Source organism: Miniopterus natalensis, chromosome 15 (genome assembly GCF_054644295.1).
Source record: "Miniopterus natalensis isolate mMinNat1 chromosome 15, mMinNat1.hap1, whole genome shotgun sequence".
Lineage (NCBI taxonomy): Eukaryota > Metazoa > Chordata > Mammalia > Chiroptera > Miniopteridae > Miniopterus > Miniopterus natalensis.
The window spans coordinates 34,682,105-34,704,004 of record NC_142095.1 but is presented as its reverse complement, the minus strand read 5'-3'; the positions used below and the strand labels follow the sequence as shown (position 1 = coordinate 34,704,004).

Sequence of the window (21,900 nt, the reverse complement as noted above, 5' to 3'; positions counted from 1 at the left end):
GAGAGAGAAAGGGTGAAACATCGATGTGAGAGAGAGAAGACATCGATCAATTGCCTTCTACATGCCCCAGCCAGGGACTGAACTCCCAACCCAAGTATGTGCCCTGGCCGGGAATTAAACCTGCAACCCTTCGGTGTATGGGATGATGCTCCAATCAACTGAGCCACACCAGCCAGGGCTGTGTTTATTTTTAAATATACTGTACACAGCACATAAATTTTTTACTGCAAATATCAATGGTGATAATTTAGTTTTAATACTCTTGATTTTCAGGTAGTGTGAGGTTTTAATTTGGGATATAAAAATGCATATAATCCTCTTAATAACTGTGCTCATTCTGTTTGTGTTGGGGCCTGTTTGTCTGTTTATTATTTTATGCTGTGATTTATAGTAATGATAGCAGTAATAGCTCTTGAGCACAGTAATAGAAGTCAGTGCATATATAAGTTTCTTCCCAAGCATGATCTTAAACACACTGATGTCTGAAGAGTATTAATGACCTACAATGTTATGTGATTTCTGTTTTCAGGAAATTTGCACTGTAGATGGGAAATTTTGAGATTTCTTAGAACATTAACTTCAAATACTTTGTCAGAGAATAGCAGTGAGAGGACATTAAGGTCTAGATTTTGAAACTAAGATAAGTGCTAAATCAGTCATGGGTACTAATAATTTGGATTTTAGACAGGAGTAGATTATTCTTCTGGAACAATTTGTTCTGATAATAAAATAATACACGGCTATTTTAAACCCATTGGAAAATGTGGAGGAGTTCTTGCTGTTGCTCTTTAATAATAGGAATTTTAAGTTTACTTTGCCTCCTGATTATCTAGAAAAATTGAAGGTGAGAGAGAAGCATCGCAAACTATGATTTTATGTAATTCCAATAAAACTTGCCATCCTAGCACTCAGAGATAACCGCTAGCAAAATCTAGATTAATGGTTGTGATAATTTTTTTCTAAACATACATAAGCGTTCCCCAACAGAATCAGGATCACATTGAATTTTATGTTTTACTTTTTGCAATTCACGTTTCACTTTTTATGCCATAAGTATTTTTAAATGGTTGAATCCTATTTAGCTTAGTAAATAACTCCATACTTTTACATAAATATGTTAAGCTGTACATCTGCTTTTTGTATTTATGCCAGTTTCATCTTTTTCCTTGCCTCCCTTGGTTTCTCCCCACCTTTTCATCCGCTTCAGAATTCCTCAGCACCTCCTCAATGAATGGTTGTTAACAGATTGTGTGTTATCGATACTTTCTCATATATATATGTATTTCAATTTATTTAAACTAAAAATTATCACCATTTTTTCCACCCCTACCTCCTGCCTCTGGCATCCATATTTTTTTGTGCTCTCATATGACCCTATTTTTTAACTGCATATATATACACAAATACAGGCAAATTTGGGGCAGCTTTCATTATATAAGAATTGAACACTCTTTTTCACTTTTTAAATTTGAACATTTTTTCTTTAACAACACTTTGAGGAAATTACACTAAGTATATTTTTAATTGCTCTCCACCCATCCTCTGGATGTAGTGTCATTTGTTTAACCAGTTCCCTGTTGCTCTGCACTCTAGTTGTCTCCAGTAATGAACTTACAATTCTGACAGCATATGTGATTATTTCCTTTGGGTAGATCAGTAGAAGTGGGACCTCTAGATCAAGTACAAACAATGGATTGTGTTTTATTTTTATGAAGATAATGTGTATTTTTTAAAATAATTTTTGAATTATTAATTTTAAATATTACCTTTTAATTCCTTTTATGTTAGGTAGAATTTAGCTCAATTAGTTCTCCCTTATCTTCCCAATATCATTCTATCAGATTTTCATTTAATATAAGTCAGTGTACAGTATTGTCCATATATAACATAACCTGTGAGTTTCATCACTTTTCTTGGCTACCTCCCTCCTAAAATCTTCATCTTACTTTTTCTTTCTCTTTTTTTAATTTTTATTCATAGTTTATTTTCTCATTTTGCTGGAGCCATCCTCCAAAAAATTTCTAATAAAAGGCAAATTGAAGAAAAACATTGTTGCCTTTTATGCCTAAAAATGTTCTTACTCTGCCTTCACACTTAATTAGTAGTTGGGAATGTAAGATCTGGACGCATATTTATTTTTAAATACATCATACCTGGCGCAGAACTGTTACAGCAAATAGCGCTGGTGACTGATGAGTTATAGGATTAGTAACAGGCAGGGAGCTTGAGGTTCTAATTGTGGACGGACGAATCTGTCACATTCACTGATTATGCTGGTTCGGTTTGTGTTGGAATTCCTTATGTGCTGCATATTAGAATTCTAGATTACGAACTAAATTTTCCTCAGCATTTGGGAGATATTGCTCCATTATTCATCATTTTTTCTCTCTGCTTCTTACTTCTCTCCATGTGTCTTGACTTTTCTCTTGAAAGCTTTTAGGATATTCTCATTATTTTCAGAAATCTTAAATTTTGTGACATGCTTACTTTTTCCTCTATGTTATGCTGGGTGAGCCTTTTTAATATGGAAACTTATACTTTCAATTTCTTGGATTTTCTTCATTAAAGTTATTTAAAAATTTACTCGCCTTGGCTGATGTGGCTTAGTGGGTAGAGGTCATGAGTTCAATTCTAGGTCAAGTGCGTGTACCTAGGTTTGGGGTTCGCTTCCCGCCCCCGGTCGGGGAGCCTGTAGGAGGCAACAAGTGGGTGCTTCTCTCTCATATCGATGTTTCTCTCTCTCCCTCCCTCCCTCCCTTCTACTCTCTCTGAAAAGCAATGAAAAACAATATCCTCAGGTAGAGATTGAAAAACAAAAACATTTCACTCATTTTCTCTGCACGTTGTTCTGGAAATGTTATTAATTGGATGTATGTCTTCCTGGACTCATTCTTTAAAAAATTTATCTTTTTCTGCTTATGTTCTACCCTCATGTTGTGTTTTGCTTCCTGGAGAATTTTCTTCAGAACTTTCTTCCTTTTATCTTCTAACGTAACTTGAATTTCGTATGTTTAATAGCTAGCCTATTTCTTGGTTTCTGTCTTTCTCTTAATTACAGATATGATAATTTTCATTTAAATGTATTTGCTTTTTTGTTCTTTTTCACATGTTTCCTCTGCCCCAACCCACAGTTTTCTTTCTTTCTACCCTTCTCCCATTAAACTTTTTTTTGTTTTCTTAGAGATTTTACACAATTATGGGTAATTTCTAGCAGATCCCATTTGGTTAACATAATAAAAAGTTATTTGTACATGTCCAGTGTTAGGGCTGGCAGTGGACTGGCCCAGCTTCCTTAGAGGATCTCGCTGTGTCAATATCTAGGATCTTTGTCCTGGGGCGGTTCAGATTTTTCCAGAAAGGCTGTTTTCTGCCTGGGCAACACATCCTTGGTGTCCAGAATTGTGTAAATTTAATAGAGGGCCTTATCATTTTAATTCTTGAGGGTAACCTTAACTCCTTCCCCCACCCGCACCACCCCATGTTTAACTCATGATCACTCACCCACAACCCTCTGCTGTTTGGGTGTTCACAGCATCAGAATCTGTTTCTTACATTTTTATTAGAAAATTACCATTCCATATCCTACATGGGAGGAGAGGAAAACCTGGTTTGGTTTGGTTTTTGCCATTCTATACATAATCTTTCAACTAATCCTACTGAACATAGCCATGTACCCCTGTGGTGCTTGGTACCCCCAAGTCCTGAAAGGCAAACAAGCTATTTCTCTTGTTAGTATGGACCAATGCTATTTTAGTGGTAGCTTTCTCTGTTCCGCTAACATAGTTAACGCTTATGTATCCTCTGTTCTTCCAAAAACATTATTATAACTTTTTCGTAAACAACTAGTTCCTAATTTATTTTGTTTTTAATTAAACTAGCTCTTTTTCCGTGACAAACCTACCTTTTTTTCATAAGTAACAAGGACAACATATTTTTCATATGAAAGTTAAATTCTACAATTAAGTGATATAAATTGTGATTAATATTCAAATATATATATAACAAGGGCAACAAGATATTTGAATATTATATATAAATATGTATATATATGATTTTTACTTATAAATATTGGTTGTACATTGTCCACACTTAACCTGAAGTTCTGTACGTTTTAATCAACAATTAAAGACCTTTCGTTGAGACTGTCGTATTGCTTTCCAGGAATGACATTACCACCAAGCAGGGAATGAGAGTGCTGTTTCTCCAGCCCCATGCCAAACTCACAACACAAAATAAAACAAAACAAAACATTCTGGCCAATACAAGCAGTGAATTTGGTACCTTGTTCTAACCCACATTTCCCTCCTTTCTAATGCATGTGAATGACCAGCTTACTGGTCATTGGTTCTCTTTCTATGTTGACTTTTAATACTCTTTGTCAATTTTCCTCAAAATGCTTCAATGACTTTCCTTATTGGTTTACAAAATCTCTTTATATTAAGGATATAATTCCTTTGGCTTGCATTTTTTGTATTATTTACTCTTTGAGAAATGGTAGCTTGCTTTCCTTCTGCTTGATTCCTAATTTGCATACATTCAACAGCTGCTCTTTATCCTAACATACCTTTTCCTGTTCCTTCTGCAGGCAGATCCTTGCAGCAGCCAAAAGAGCTGACCAAGTGGGCCATTTTCTTTGGGTGGGCTCAGACAGCTGGGGGTCCAAAATAAACCCACTGTACCAACACGAAGATATCGCTGAAGGAGCCATCACCATTCAGCCCAAGCGAGCGACCGTGGAAGGTAGGGGTTTTGTCAGTCTTCTGATATGCTCAGAAAGGGGTTGGTGCTATGTAGGGCGTTTAAAGTTTGTGTCTCTTTGAGAGTTTGGCATTTTTACAATCTATGTTCCCCTTTAATTTGAAAAGAAAGATTATTTCTAAAAGAAGACACTGCAAAGAAAAGTAACTCTTCCACTGGTACCCTGCTTTGTGTTTCTTTTCTGATGGGCCAGGTCTCCAAAGATTCCCTAAAACACGCTTTGCACATTAAAAAGAACTCTATCTTCTCCCTCAAGAAGAGATCAAATATTTGCATTTCTTTCTACTTTGTCTCCACTCCAACCTAATTAATTATTTTCCCCAGAAGCCTGCAGTGTCCGTGTAGGCCTTTTAAAGCAAGCTGCCTTGTGGTTCCGTCACTTGCCTTTCTCTGTTGTCTGGGGAGGTAAATATCCCACGAGTCGCCCACATGCGCCCTGGGAAGCTCTGAACTAATTTCCTTTCCAGATGCGTGTCTGGAGGAGATTGCCTACCTTACACCCCAGACCAATACATTTGCAGATGGGCACAAGGGTATAAGACATTTTAACTACCTCCACTCCTTTTCACCCCAAAAACTTGAGTGTCAGCGGCGTGCCTTGTTCTTTGTGAAGCTGGCAAAGCAAGACGAACAAAATCCTTACCCCCAGAGTTTCCAGACCTAAAAAGATGACAGAAAACAGTCATGAGTATGTAGTATGTGAAACACCCCCGCATAATGCAAAATAGATGCCCGGGCGCACAGAGGCGCAGTGGAAGTTTCTCTGGGGTGGTGGTGGCGTGGCTGGGGGGGACTCCCGAGAGGAGGTGAAACACCAAGGGACAGCTTAGATCTCGTCGGGCAGGTGATGAGAAGCAGCCTGGAAGGAGCGGCCAGCCCAGAAGATGGGAACAGAGGAGTGAAGAAGCAGGGCACGTTGGGGCAACTGTAATCAGCTCACTCTGCAGCAGAGCCCTGCAGCCATAGCCATCCTAACATTCTCCCAGTTCTTTAAAAGTGTCCCCTTTGACAGGGCACTGGGAGAACGCCTCCCTTGCCTAGAGTACCGGCTTATGCACTGTTTGGCTGATTGACTCCTTTCTATCCTTTGGGTGTCGGCTTAGACATTAATTTTCCTTGCAAGCCATCTGTGACCAGTCCACCCAGCCAAGTCTATTGCTTCCACAGCATCCTACATAATCCCTGCCATTGCAGCGCCTCTATGCTCGTCTCATCTGGAAATGTACGTGCTATGCACCACGGTACCCTCAGCCCCTGGATCTTGGTTGCGATACCGCAGGTGCTCAGACAGCTTTTTAAGTGGTTGGATGCCTGGCTGGATGGAGGCATCACAGACCACATAAGAACCTGGCACAAAGCATGGCTCAGGAGTGAGCCAGAGTTGGGTTGTGAAGGGTCTTGGAATCTACCCGATGAAATTTGCCCTTTATTCTGAAAGCCTGAACGGCATCTGTGGATGAAAGTGGGATGTGATCAGAAGGGGTTGGAAAGCTCACTCAGGTGACTCTGTGGAGGGATGGCATGGCAGAGTTGGGTGAAGATCTAAGCGAAGCAACAGATTAAAGTGTCTCTACTGAGGTCCTCTCTCCCTAAGCTATAGGTACCACACAGACATGAATGCCCACACTCCATGATTACTAGCCCCAGTTTCCAGATATTTTAGGAAATTAGTATCTCAAAAGTTTTATAAATTCTTGAAACAAAATTTATTTTCCATGTACATTTAGAGATACACAAAGTTTTCAATCAGATACAAAACCACATCCTGAATCTGCCAAAAACAAAAACAAAAACAAAAAACCCACAAAATGTGCTCCCACACATTGAAATGGGAGAGAAATGTTGTTATCAATAAAAATATTATTGGGATGTGTTGAAGCAGCAAACCTTCATGCAGAATTTTCCACGCCTACCCAGAAAAAATAATGAAGATTTTCACTTGGCTGTATTACTACAAAGTACAGCCAAAATTTATTCACTAACATAGAAGATGGAACATCTAGATCATGGCTCTGCATTTACAGTTTCACGCTCCTTAGGAAGTGAAAAAAGAAATGCATTTGATTGCACCAGGGTTTCTGAACAAAACTATGAAATATCTCAAACGAAACTATAAGTGGAGCACATTGTAAATGGGCAAGTAAGCTTTTCTCTTCTGCCTATTTTTTCCTTTTGTATGGATGTTTCATATTGAATTCTAATGGGGTGGAACATAACCCAAATACTCATAATATTGCTACATCCCTTTATCTTTGTGTTATATAATGTTGTAACTTCAAATGGGAATGGGAAAAAGCTATTTGATAATCAACATTTTTTTTCTCTTTAGATCCATATTTTGAGCATGTACTGCAAACATCTGAATTTTTTACTGGTCTTTTCTGTATCTGCATGAATAATTAACAATCAGTTGCCTTAGGCCAAAGTGCTAGCAACTATATCGTTTCTGTGAGAGTAGGTTCATCTTGTTTTATCTTCTATCTGTATTTATTCTTCATTTATAGGAAAAAGGGCCTTCGTGTTTGCTAGTCAAGGGTGTCGTTCAGTCCCCTTGCAATCTAATGAGGGTAGGAACTGTGCCCAGAAAGGCTGGCCGTGGCCCTGCTGGCTGCCCGGTGCTCACAGGAGATCTCAGAATGTCTCCAGAACTTGGCAGCACTTCTGCAGCTCCTAAGCCAAAACAATTCTGTAATTTTTAGTGTCTGCATTATCTGATGAGCCAAGAGATCACTGGCATATTCCTCTCTTCTGTTGCCTCATTAACTAGGACTCTCAGTTACCCTCTCCAGCCCCCAACATGACCACAGAGCAAAACATGCCGAAGTCGCCTTTAACAATTTGTCTTCCAAAGCACTCGACTTCTCTGAGAGTGGGCTTCCTCTAATTACGGCCAGCGAGGATCATGGGCCAGCATCTTTTCATCTGTGCCACAATCACTAACATTAGGGAGCTAGTGTAATGAAGGGCGAATTTTCAAAGCTAACTGTAATGGCTCCGTCAATCAGTGATGGTTTTCAAATAAGTCTTTGGAACAGCTTGGTACCTGAACTATGTCTGTGATATATGTGGGAAAACACAAAAAGTGCTCTGGACCTGGTGTACAAGGGTTGGTTATTTCATGCTTTTCTACTCAAGATTGACATGAATGCTTTCTTTCTTTTTCCTAAAACCAGCAAGATCAAAGCTATGAAGAACTGAGCCGAAATGTTTCTGGCTCCAATTTAGATATGTCCTACTTTAGCCTTCCTTGATTACCCAGAATGTTTCACACATGTCAAGTGGTTTTGTTAGGTGAATTGGAAAAAATGCCAAGAAAGAAAATATTGCTTTGAACTATGTCTAAGCAATGCATGTGCCTTTTAGACCTACCACCTTGTTTAATGAGAGAGCTGTTAGAAGACTGCATATCCACTGGCAAGACAGTTTCTTTCATTGAGACTTTCATAAATGCTTATAAGCTCTAGCAGCATATTAGGCACAAATTTAAACACTGAGACATAGCAGGTGAGAATCTAGACCAGGATCCTGCTCTCATGAAGTTGCTGTCTTAATGTGGAGGTGGCAAGTGATCAAAAAGAATATAAATTAGAAAATACCATGTTAGGATAATTACTTTAAATTACATTCATTTAAAGACCAGCTTGTAAATTATGGAGATATGCAGGAAGAAGAGAGGCCAGGCAGCCAGGATCTAATTCAGGTCCAAGTAAAAATGGGAAGGATAGGGGTGCAGATGACTAGCTCCAGCCTCTGCAGCCTGTTCTAGATTCCAGGCACATACTCACACCAGATCCTTTCACTGCCTGAAGTCTACCAAGGTTTCCCAATTTCCTATTTCTTATTGATCTGGAAAATAAATTTTTTCTTCAAAATGTATCAAATCATTAATCTTTTCAAAAGACTTTCTGTCTTTCCCCAAAGAGTTAGTTTACTCTGCTAAACCAAGCTCATTGCTCCCCCAGTCCAGAATGTGCCACGTTCCCCCTTTACAGCAAATGCCTGTCATACTCGTGTTCGCACATGGCACCCACACCTGGATTCCGAACCTCGAGGGCAGTGCCTCCAGCCTGTGGGTTCCCTGCGATTTTCCATCTTCATTCCCACACCCTTGGCATTCACTAGAGGACTTATCACGTAGTAAGCTTTTAAAAAGCTAAAATTAACTTTTCTGTCTATTCTATCTGAATGCATCTATAATACCGAAATATGCAAAGGACTGAATGTTTGTATGAATTTGACATTTTCTCAGGATGGGGAAATATTCTTCCAAAATGGTTTGTCTCTTTGACTTTTTGTTCTAAGGCATTTAGTAGAAAGATGCACTTAACCCTCCAATTCAGCATCTCACCTGAAATTTCAGATGTGAATTTGTTCACTTTTCCTTTTGTTTCCTTTTGAAGTACCTCTTGCCATCTTTGTTCATCTTGACTTTCTCTGCAATTTTGGAGGGACTTCCTGTACAGGCCTGGCTCAATGGCTCATTTAGGTGACTTGCTGAAATGTCACAAACATACAAAGAAAGCCTCAGCCCTGACTGCCCAGGAAGTAGAAAGTGCAGATAAGGCTGCCTCTGTCTGCCTTAGACATTCCGGTGGGAACTGTCTTTCCAGACCATGCTGCGCCTATGGATAGAATGGACTGAGGAAAGGAGGGCGAGCAGATCAGAAGGGTGAGAATATCTGCGTGAAGAATTATAGCATCTTATTTTTAATCTTGTCATATTTAAACTTGAGATTATTGACCTTGAGCAAGTGGTAAGAAATGTAAACAGAAATCTGCAACCTAGATATTCAAGGAGATCTGAGAACAGTTAATTTGGAGTTGTTTTATTTGCATACAGTCCAGATTTCGAGCCATGCCATCTCTTATCTCGCAGTATAGATGCTCTCTTAACTGATTTCACCTAACCTGCCACCAATCATTTCCTAACCAGCAAGAAAATATCTATTCTGTTTGGAAGATGTACTGTCCGATGCCCAGTACACTGAAGACTCACAGCTAATGGCCTGATCTCTAGCATATCCCACTGGCTTGAATTTTTGGCTACCAAGAACTAGCTATTTTTAATCCTAATCTATTTATTCTAGTGATATGTAGGTGTTACTGTAATTATTTAATGTAATTAAATTTTAAATAAGTTAATGAAATGAGTGAAGAGAGAAAGAGAGAAATGCTACTTCAATGAAAATAAATTTGAATACTTTGGAAATATTTAGTAAAAGTTAGTCACTATTAGTTGTGGGAAAGACAAGAGTAAATTTGGAGGGAATTCATAAACACTATAAAATATTGCACTTAGATTACTGTGCAACTACCTGTAAGCTTTCATTTCACTTTAAATATCACAAAAGTGAATTTTATTATAGTTGATTTTTTTCAATATTATGACAGGGAGGCCAATCAGGTGATCCATTTGTGACAAGAAATACCTTGATCCCTTATGGGAAGATTGACGAGTGACTGAATGTGTGTTTGTATTTTGAATTAAACCATTTAATGTAGTTATGCATTTTTAATGATTCATTACTAAGATAGAAATTTTTGATTAACTAACTAATTTTCTAATTATAAAATTTCCAGTGTACTTTCATTTGGGCTCTCCTTTTCTAGGACTTAATTTTCTCGCCTGTAGAGGAAAGATTTCAACTAGATTACCCCTCAAGTCCCTCCCAGGAGGAACATTCTAAGAGTGATTATCTGTCATTTCTGCCAACCCAGCATCCATTCCCTCTTCTTGGTACAGCCCCACATTTTCACCTTGAGAGCTCCACACTCTATTGTCAACCCATGTGGTTCAGATGGGACTGATTCAAATCTGGGGCTCTGGGAGCGGCCTAGAGCTCATTTTGTGTCACACCCCTGGCCACCATAAAGATTGATTTGGAGCTAGCACACGACTCATGGTGGACCATGGTAGTGTTATCTAATCCCTAAAAGTTCACTAAAACCTTGGAGAAAGAGATGTGATCTCCCCCCCCCCACCAAGTTACTATGTGGGAAGGGTATTAACTCCAAGCTTGAGCACACCTTCATAGAGAGAGCTGGTGTGAAAACGTCAAAGACCTGAATGTTGGAGAGAAAGGCACCAAATCTAAAGACATCACTGATATTCCTGAGCCCCCTGAACCTTCAGTCTGAGTCTGGACTTCTCCCCTTTATAAACTGACAGACTCTGTTACTTGTATAAGACCCTTCAGAATGGGCACTCAGATGACTTACAAGAATGCTCGACTCCGAGGCCAGCCGCCTCTTAAGCGCCCTGTTCTCCCTTTAACCCTCTCCCAGTTACAACCTTTCCAAGCACTACTTACCTCCCAAAGACGGTCCCCTGTCCCTTTTCCTCCCTTTTTATCCCTCTCACGAGAACGGTACATTCTCTGAACCCCACCCTGGGTCTCCTGTACCCTGTGATGAGTTCCTTCCCTCACCCCTCAGCCTTGTTCCTAACTCACCCTCTCGGGCATAGAGTCCATTCTGCTTATGAGGTGTTTTCAAGTATACTCACTTATTCTATTTCTCCATTAGGGGAACACCAGCTAGAGTCTGTGATAGGAACTTAAATATACCTGGGAAACGCTAATGAATTGTCACATCACCCTCCCTAAAGCTAATTGTTTGAAAATCAGGCAGTCCCCTGAGAGAATTTCTAAAGGAAGGAATACAAACGGACTCACCCAGTAAGAAAACCTTTGTCAGAAGGAAGACACAAACTTCCTTCTTCCCAGGCCAGCACCCACTGAAGTCACACATGAGCTCCACAGGGGACAGGCAGACCATTCCTAAAAGTGAATCTCAGTGAGAATAGACTGGGCTCTACTGTGGTAACAAAGCTCTCAACAAGCAAAGATCTCTCCCCACGTAAATCTGCTGCCGCTCCAGGAGTCACTCCAGGGCGGTGGACCTCCTTCTAGGCCGTTTCCCTGCTATGTCACCTCGGTATCAGGACATTCTGTGCTACGCTGCCAGAAGGAAAGAGAGCGGCAGATACGCACACAATTCTTAAATGCCTTTATCGGAAAGGGATGCACATTATTTGTATTCTCACCTCACTGGCCAGGACCAAGATTTCTCTGTGAGGGCGCTTGTGCCTGGAAATGAGGGAGAGCTGAATACAGGGGAACCCGATTCATGTCCACCTCCAACTGCACCTGGCTAAACACTTGGTCAGCTCTTGGGACACGAACAGCAATGCTTTGGGGATGGCATTCTCTCCTACTTTGCCCTCAGACCTCTGAGCAGCTTTGAAATCATGAGCAGAGCCTTGGCAACAGTGCACAGCAAGGGATCCCAGTGTCCATAGAAAACATAGTGTTTGGCAGAGCCCTGGCCATGCCACTGTGCCCAGAAAATGCCCAGAGGAATATAATAAGACCTAGAAAGTAGGAAGCTACTCAGTAGGCTTGCTCATGACAATGTGAGTGACACCCTCATTCTGCATGAGCCACGTGGAAAGTGTCTGTGGGGCTTGGCCAAATCCCAGTTCTATGAGGAGGCAGGATGGTCACTGGTGACCAATGCTATTGACCATTCACTCAACAGCCATTCTCTTTCCCTTTTTTTGACCCAGCAGAAGCCTCCTTCTGCTATGAAGTCTTAAAATGCCAAATGCCCATATAGCCAAACATCCCTGCTGTTAGAGAATGAACAGGTGACTTAATCCTGACCACTGGGACCATTAGGACATTTTCTGAAGGAGCTTCTTGGATGTGCTTTTCTGCGTTAAAAAGAGGGGTGAGGGATATTACTAGAGCAATGATATATCCTTTTTGTCCAATCCAGGACACTTTAGAAGTAAAAGAGGGCATAAACTGTGATTGTCCCAGGCAGACCTGGGTGTGTGGTCACCCTTGCCACCAAGGGGAAAACCCCTGCCTTCCTGTCGTATTTTTGTCATGATATCTTGTGAGGACAGGATACATGGAGCCGTTGCAGTCATCTTAACAATGAGAGGGAGAATGCCAGCAAGACAGGAGAGCAGAGAAGAAAGATGGAAGGAGCCTGGGCCCAAAATGATTGGCTTAAATTATTGAGCCGGTCCTTGGATCATCTACCTCAGGATTTCTTCTTCTGTGAGAAACATTGCCCCTTATCTTTAAGCCATGTTTCAGTTAGTTATTTTGTTACATCCCACCTAAGATGTCCTTACTGGTGCATCTGCCTTCATCACTTCTGTATGCCTAGTACTTGAATAATGCCTATAAAATAATGGACTCTCCAAAAATATTTGTTGAATAAATGGATTATACAAAATATTGCTCTCTTTAAGATTTTACTTTTTAGAGCAATTTTAGGTTTACGGTAAAATTGAGAGGCAGACACAGAGAATTTCCACATGCCCCTTGTTCCCACATATACATGCACATGCATAGCCTCCTCCATTATCAGCATCACTCACCAGGGTGTGAGTGTGTGTATGTGTGTGTATGTTTGTGCGTGTGTGTATTTTTTACAAATATGAATGTACATTGACACATATTAATCACCTTCAGCTCATAATTTACCTTAGGGTTCACTCTTGGTGTTGTACATGCTATGGGTTTGGGCAAATGTATACCGACGTATATTCATCATTAAAAGGTCATACGGAGTATATTCACCACCCTAAAATTCCTCTGTGTTCTTCCTATATTCTTCTCCACCACCTCTCTTCTGCCACAACCCCCCAGCCCCAGCCCCGCAACCACAGAACTTCTTACCCTTCCCATAGTTTTGCCTTTTCCAGAATGTCAGATCATTGGACTCATGTGGTACGTAGCCCTATCAGATTGACTTCTTTCACTTAGTCATATGCATTTAAATTTCCTCCATGTCTGCATGTATAACAGCTGACTAATTCATTCACTACTGAACAACATTTTGGTTGCTTCCAAGTTTTGGCAATTATGAATAAAGCTCCTATAAACATCACTGTGCAGGGTTCTGTGGACATAAGATTTCAACTTCTTTGGGTAAATACCATGACACACAATTATGGGACCTTGTGGTAAGGCCATGTTTAGTTGTATAAGAACCTGCAAACTCTCTTCCCAAGTGGCTGTACCATTTTATTTCCTCCAGCAATGAATGAGAGTTCTGGTTGCTATGCACACTCAGCATAATTTGGTGCTGCCAATGTTCCAGATTTTGACCATTCTAATAGTGGCATCTCATTGTTGTTTTAATTTGAATTTCCCTGTCGACATCTGATGTGAAACATCTTTCAGGTTCTTATTTACTATCTGTATATATTATTGGATGAGGTGGCTGCTAAGATCTTTGGCCCATTTTAAAATTCAGATTGTTTGTTTTCTTATTGTTGAGTTTTAAGACTTGTTTGTATATTTTGGATAACAGTCATTTATCAGATGTTTCTTTTGCAAATATTTTCTCCCAATTTGTGTCTTATCTTCTAATTCTCTTGATATTTTCTTTCATAGATCAGAAGTATTTAATTTTAATAAAGTCAAGCTTATGAAACATTTATTTTATGGATTGTATCTTTGGTGTTATATCTAAAAAGGCATCATTGTACCCAAAGTCATCTGGATTTTCTCCTATGTTATCTTCTAGGAACTTTATAATTTGTGTTTTGCATTTAAGTTTATAATCCATTTGAGTTGATTTACATGAAGAGTATAAGGTCTATGTCTGGATTCAATTTTTTACCTGTGGATAATCAGTTATTTCAGCATCGTTTGTTGAAGAGATCATCTTTGCTCTACTGTATTGCCTTTGCTTCTTTGTCAAAGATCAGTTAACCATATTTTTGGGGGTCTGTTTCTGAGCCCTCTATTTTATTTCATTGATTTATTTGTCTATTACTTCTCAGATGCCACATTGTCTTGATTACTGTAGTTTTATAGTAATTTTTTGATTGTCATAGCTGTTTTATTTTGATTTTCTTTTTTACTCAGTCCCTCGACCATTACCTCCCAATGCCTACAGCTGTCAGCCTGCTCTCTATCTATGAGTCTGTCTCTGTTTTGTATTTTAGATCATTCTGTTCATTAGATTCCACATATGAGTGAAATCATATGGTATTTGTCTTTCTCTAATTGGCTTATTTCACTTAGCATAATGCTATCTAGGTCCATACAGGCTGTCTCAAGGAGTAAGGTTTCCTTCTTTTTTATGGCTGAGTAGTATTCCATTGTGTAAATGTACCAGAGCTTTTTTATCCACTCATTTACTGATGGGCATTTGGGCTGCTTCCAAATCTTTGCTATTGTAAATAATGCTGCAAACATAGGAGTGCATATATTCTTTTGAGTTTCTTTGGTTAACCAGAAGTGGAATTGCTGGGTCATAAGGCAGTTTCATTTTTAATTGTGGAAAGCAAAATGCAGTTTTATAATAATTCTTGAAGTTGGATAGCATCAGTCCTCCAACTTGTTTTTCTCTTTCAATATTGTATTGGCTATTCTGTGTCTTTTGCCTCTCCAAATAAATCTTAGAATCAGTTTGTTAATATCTATAAAATAACTTGTGGGGATTTTGTTTGGGATTACATTGTATCTATAGATCAAGTTGGACAAAACTGACATCTTGACAATATTGAGTCTTCCTATTCCTGAACATTGGCTATCTCTCCATTTACTTAGTTCTTCTTTGATTTCATTCATTAACATTTTGTAGTTTTTCTTTATATAGATACCATACACGTTTGGTTAGATACATACCTAAGTATTTCATTTTTTGGGTACTAATACATGTTATTTACTGTGTTTTTAATTTCAAATTCCACTTTTTCGTTGTTGTGATATAAGAAAACAATTGACTTCTGTATACTAACTGCATCCTGCAACCTTGCTATAATTGCTTATTAGTTTCAGGAGTTTCTGCATTTTGTTTTGTTTTGCTTTTTGGTTGATTCTTTTAGATTTTCTACATAGGTGATCATGCCATCTAAGAACAAGGACAGTTTTATGTTTTCCTCCCCAATCTATATAACTTTTACTTCCCTTTTTTGTTTGTTTTTACCTTACTACATTACCAAGGACTTTTACTTTGATGCTGGAAAGGAATGGTGAGAGAAAACACCCTAAGGGAAAGTTTTGAGTTTCTCACCATTAAATATAACACTAACTGTAGGTTTTTTGTAGATATATGTTTTTTAAAAAACAAATGTAGGTTATAAGGTAAGTCATATTACCATTGAATGAAAATTCAGATAGCTTCAAGAAAGATGTTTACTTTCACTTTATATGCCTATATTTATCACCATAGGTAATATTTTGTTAAAAGTTTATTAAAAGTGAAGCCAGTTCATAATCCTTTTTATAGGAATTAAAAATTATATAAAAATATTGATGCAAATATTTTCTATAAAGGAAAAATATAAGCTAGGGAATGCCCTTATTTTATAATCGTGAAGTTAGTACAGCTTGTGATTCACTGATTGACCAAAATTGTAAAGAAAAAAAAGAGACACAGAGATGAATATATTTAATATTTTAAACAAATACCCTATCATGTTGAAATTTGAAATGTATAAATATTTATAACCTAATTTTAATTTTTATTAAAAAAGCAGAATGCCAAAGTTTCTTAATAAAACATTTTTCAGTCCTAGGAAATAAGACACCACTAATATTGTTTGGGGATTCCACTGAATTACCACATCCTACACTGTATAGATTCCTTCCTTAATATAAATCATGACATTTATGTAATCTTTGTCCAACTGAGAACTGATTGGGTTTGCAATGTGTGCTCAGGGTTACAGATTGTTCAACTGTGTCACCAGTAACTTTTCTCCCTGAGTCATCACATTCAGAAACTTCCACGTCATAAATATACCTGTCCTTTTCTTTTACCCAATCCAAATTATATTCACTGTTGTCACATTTTCTTTAATGTTTCTTTATATCACAGAATTACAGGTAATGGGTTGTTGAATGTGGAAGAGGCCATTTATTTTCAGTAAGCTAACAAATGTTGACAGTCTACTATCTGTCAGGTACTGGCTGTGTGCTGATAACTAAAAAAACAAATTTTCTTGCCCTCATGGAGATTATGTTCTAGCAGAGGGAAACAGATAATAAATAGGCACAATAAATAAGCAAATAATATAGAATGTTAGCAGATGGTAGGTGATATGAATTATATCTCTTCATTGATATTCACATTTTGTTTATTCATTATTTTACAATTTTCTTTAGTTCTTTGTCCATGGTTTCTGTAATCTCTTTGAACATATTTAAGACAGTTGATTTAAAGTCTTTTTTAAGTAAATCCAATGTCTGTGGTTCCTAAGTGATGGTTTGTATTTTTCATTTTTTTGGAATATGTTATAATTTCTTATTTCTTTTAATGTTTTGTGACTTTTTTTTCTTATTAAAAATTGAAAATTTAGATATTATAATGTGATAACCGTGGAAATTATATTCTGCTCCCTTACCAGGGTTTGATGTTCTTGATTATTGAAGACTATGGTTGTTGGTTTATTTTGTGACTTCTCCAAACTTGAAAAGACTGTCTTCCTTGTTATGTGTGGTCACTAAAGTGCCTGCTCTATTGACCTGTACTCAACTAGTGTTTTGACAGCAATTTCCTTGAGCACTAAGAGCTAAAACAAAAAATGAAAAATATATATCATGATATACTAGTTTATTAAGGCTGCCATAAACTGGGTGGCTTAAACAACAGAAATTTATTGTTTTACAGTTCTAGAAGCTAGACATCCACGATCAAAGTGTTATGAGGCTTATTCCTTCTGAGGGTTATGAGAAAATAGTCTGCCCCATGCTTCTTGTATACCTTCTGATGATTTTCTGAAAACCTTTAAACTTCCTTGGCTTGCCTTTATCTTCACAAGATGTTCTCCCTGTGTGTTCTTCCTGTCTGTCTCTCTGTCCCAATTTTCACTTTTTATAAGAATACCAGTCATATTGGATTAGGGTCCACTCGACCTCAATTTAGCTAATTATAGCTGTAATGGCCCTATTTCCAAATAAGGTCACATTTCAGGTACTGGGGGTTAGGACCTTAATATGTAAATTTTGAGAGGGACTCAGTTCAACAGCCGACTCTCAGTCTTTGTGGATTGACTCTGTTCTGGGGTAGTCCTTCAGTCTTAACCAGGCTGTATATAATTCTGCCTTAGCCTTCACTTCCTGTTTGTGCTGAGTGGAGATTAGCCAAAGATGAGCAATTAAGGGCTCCTCAGGTCTTTTCTGCACATCCATCCTGCCATGGATCTATGTGTGGCTTTCTACATTTGCCTATAAACCCAGATACTTTTCAATGTCCTAATTTCCTAAAGAAACTCTCTTTTCAGATTCTCCTTCCATGCGTTAGACTGTCTATTGTATTTTAAAATTATAATCTCTTGTTCAAGGTAACTGTTCATTTTTCATTCACTTTAATAATGTTTATGAACAATTTTTACTTTTTTTCACCCTGAATGAGTTATAATTTAGGCAAAACAGGGACAACTGTGTTGTTGTAATCCTTCAGCAGCCCCCCAAAAAGTTAGAATAGAGAAACACAATAGTTTTCTAATGTCTGCTTGACTCTCCCCAGAACCAAGTACTTCAGTCTCACCCTAGGATTGCAGGCTGACGTCTTCAGGCCTTCAAGACTGCCATTGAGAAAATGACCTGTTCATAACCTAGTTTTCTACTCTTTCCAGAACATTAGCTATTTATTGCCTTATCACAGGGAAAAGGAAATAGCTTGTATCTGTTTTCACCATTTCACGTTAACTTGATCCCTTGCCTGAAAGAAAGTAGTTAAATCAAGACTGAGACTAAGGCTTCCCTTCTTTGCCAGCCCTGGGTCATCCCAGGACCCCACAAACTCACCTGTGGGCTGTGAAGAGCTGCACTTAGAAGAGTTAAAAAGTGTCATTAGTTTGGATTGGGTACGAACAATAAGAGAGAGCACTTGAAACCATTAAAGGCAGGGCTGACTATGAAAGCAAAGCAGTAGTGAGAATTTAAAGGGCCATTAAGTTAGCCAAATGGATGGCTGGGAGAAAAATCATTTATAAAAATTGGGAGGTTGGAAGGGCTTCTTTAATGTTCTTTAACAAAAATTAGATGCTTGATAATCTTTTCCTATTTGGATAAGGGGGAGAAAAGCCCTCCAAATCAGAGATGGTTTTTTCAGGCTCAGTATGTTCATGATATTAGATGTGTGCTATTAGGTTAATTGGAATTTTAAAGTTAAAATGACCTTCTTCTAACTTTAAATAGAAACATTTCTTTCCTTCGTCAATTGCAAATGAGGATGTTTTGCACGCTGTTTCCTAAGAACTAAGTCTACTGTGCTATTTGTAATTTTAGAAAATTACTTCCTTAACCTCTTAATGCTCTATTTGCCTTAATATTGCTAAAAAGGCCCACTGCTTTTTTCTACAATTCACAGTTCATGCCAAAATACTAGTTAGTCATTTTGGATTTTAGCAAGTGCCAGAAGTTCTAGGCCATAATCTGTCTATTTGAATTTTTGAAGTCCCTTATTTAACATATCTTCAACAAACTTTAGCTGAATATAGCCCAAAATTTCTAATAAGTTCTAGGGACAAGAGATAAGATACTATCCCTATATTAAAGGAGTTCACAGTGTATTGGGCGAATCAGACGCAAAATATTAGAGCCTCATAATATCAGAGGATCAGTTGTGATAATAGAGGTAAGTTCAAAGGCTTGCTTGAATGCCAATAGTTAGAGGGCATTAACTGACAAAAACAGGTGACTTGAGAGTTAATCCCTTAAAGAACAAAGAGCAGCTGACTATGAAATAAGGGGTGGAGAGACTCCATTTAGTGAGACAGAATTTACAAAGGACAAACAGTAGCAAAGAGTATGTCAACATGTTAGAAATAGAGAGTATGAAGGAGTTTGGATGAGTGGCGGAGAAATTGGCAAGAACCAAATCAAAAGCAGCCCCTTGGGCTGCTTTCTTGAGAACTTATAGCAAAATGGACCAATCTTTATCTTTGTAATATGGATTCTAGGATTTGACATCAATGTAAAGCTGAGACTGATCTTTCTTAGGTATCTTTTGGACACCAGAATTTATCCTAAGAGAACCAGGATGCCTATGGTGGAGCAACAGAGTCCAGGACTGACTTGCTATTTAAAAATATTTAGGTCCAGCCTGCCTGAAGCGTACTAACATATTTTACACAGTGCTAAAATTCCTTAACACCAGGACTAAAGAAAACACTGACCTACAGTACGTCATTTCTGTCTTCTTACTGTTCTTTAGATGCATTTCCTGATTTAAAAACCTGATTTAGTTTTGTATCCTATTGCTTTTTTTTTAATGTAGATCTTAAATGCACCACTCAGTGGCTTTTTATGTAGGTACACACCGAGGTAACCGCCACACAAGTCAGGACAGAATATTTTCATCATAGATAAATTCTCTTACTTCCATTCTTTGTCATTAATCCTCCCAGCCTCAAAGAGATTAATATTGTCTTCATTTTCACTGATATAAATAGATGCTTACTTATTTCACAGTAGATCAATTTTGCTTATGTTTAAATTTTATAGAGTTATATATACATACATGGAATCATACTCTGTGTGTGTGTGTGTTTGTCTGGTTTCTTTTTTATTTTAATAAATCTTTATTGATTTCAGAGAGAGGAAAGGAGAGGGAGAGAGAGAGAGAGATAGAAACATCAATGATGAGAGAGTCATTGATCGAGCCCACAACCCGGGCATGTGCCCTGACTGGGAATCGAACCCCAATCCTAGGTCAATGCTCAACCGCTGAGCCACGCCTGGCCAGGCTGTCTGGTTTCTTGACTCATGTTTTGGGACTCGATCCTTACTGTTACGTATAACAGTAATTTTTCTTTTTATTGCTATGTAATATTCCATTATGCAAATACATCCCAATGTGTTTATCCATTGATATATCATAAACATTTATTTTATGATGCTCTGCCAGTGTAATTCCTGATAGTTCTGGTTTCAAGCTCAAAGAGTGTATTAAGACACAAATATCCCCATTACCTTATATTACTTTTTGGAAGAACATGTCTTACAGGGTAAATTCTGTGCTTGCACGTTTTTCAGCTTATGTACCATTTTAACAAAGTATCCTAGTTCTTCTTTCACTGTCTCCTGTCGTACTGGGATTGAGCCTCCTTGATGAGCTTTCAGTGCAGTCAGAAGGTCACAAAGAAAAACAATATATGTGAGTGGAAGGGCAAGTCGGAGAATGCAGAGAGCTGTGGCTATATAATGCAGGCACGGTTAGACAGGATCATGTGTAATCTAAACCTGAGTTGTCACACAAACATGACAGAGTTCTTGAGGTTCTGAGATTAATGATGATACTAAAAGGCTTTAAATTTGGATAAGGTTTTTATTTGTATTTCTACCTATAAACTCAATTGCCTCATGACCTGTGTGTGTACATAGCAATGTGTGTTAAGTAAGAAGATCAATTATTTGGTGAATTTGTTGAATATAGAAACCAACCTCTGACCATTCCCAAAAAGTAATTAATCACATAGTTTTTTCCCTTAGGAAACATAATATTTCAGCTATGTATGATCTCTCTGCTCTATTTTTTTATATCTTTACACAACAAAGCAAAGTGAAACAAAAGTTCTCTTTTCCTGTTTCAGTACACAGTTTAACAGTCTTGAGTTCAGGGCAGTTGTTTTATTAAAATCAAATACCAGCTCACCAAAAGCCAATCACTCTGACACTGGCATTTGGAGCACTAATTTATTCTAACCTCAGGGCATTTGCTTTTTAGGAATAATTGAGCATTAAAATTTTCTCTCTGATGTTTTTTAAAAGGTTTATGGAATTTCTTATACATAAGCCAGTGAAGCACAACATGCTGGCACTTATCCAATACTTTTGGGTACCATGGGCTTCTGAAAAATGTCCTTGTCATGAATTGATTATTTCAACTATCAGCATCACTCATGCAGATATTGGCGACTTATGCTATGGTTAAGTTCTATCTGGCCTCCATATGTCAATGTCAGTGTGAATGGCCTCTAGCAAATAAGTGTTTGATTCCAAGAAAAAACCCAGGAATATTAAAAGCATAGTCAATAATGAAATAAAAACAGGATTTCCCTGTATTAGCTGGGTAAATATTTTTTTTGATGAATATGGGGAGGTGGGTTTTTGTTTTTTTCGTTTTTTTTTTTTCTTTTTCTTTATGGAGATATTTATCAGA

The 21,900-nt window shown here is 38.0% G+C and overlaps 1 protein-coding gene across 1 annotated transcript in view; it reads left to right on the top strand.

Moving 5' to 3' along the window:
• Positions 1–21,900, top strand: part of GRM7 (glutamate metabotropic receptor 7) — a 637,127-nt gene that overhangs the window by 345,519 nt on the left and 269,708 nt on the right. The window contains exon 4 of the mRNA XM_087825010.1: positions 4,586–4,740. Coding sequence (XP_087681136.1) covers positions 4,586–4,740 — 155 coding nt within the window. The remainder of the gene's footprint in view (positions 1–4,585; positions 4,741–21,900) is intronic.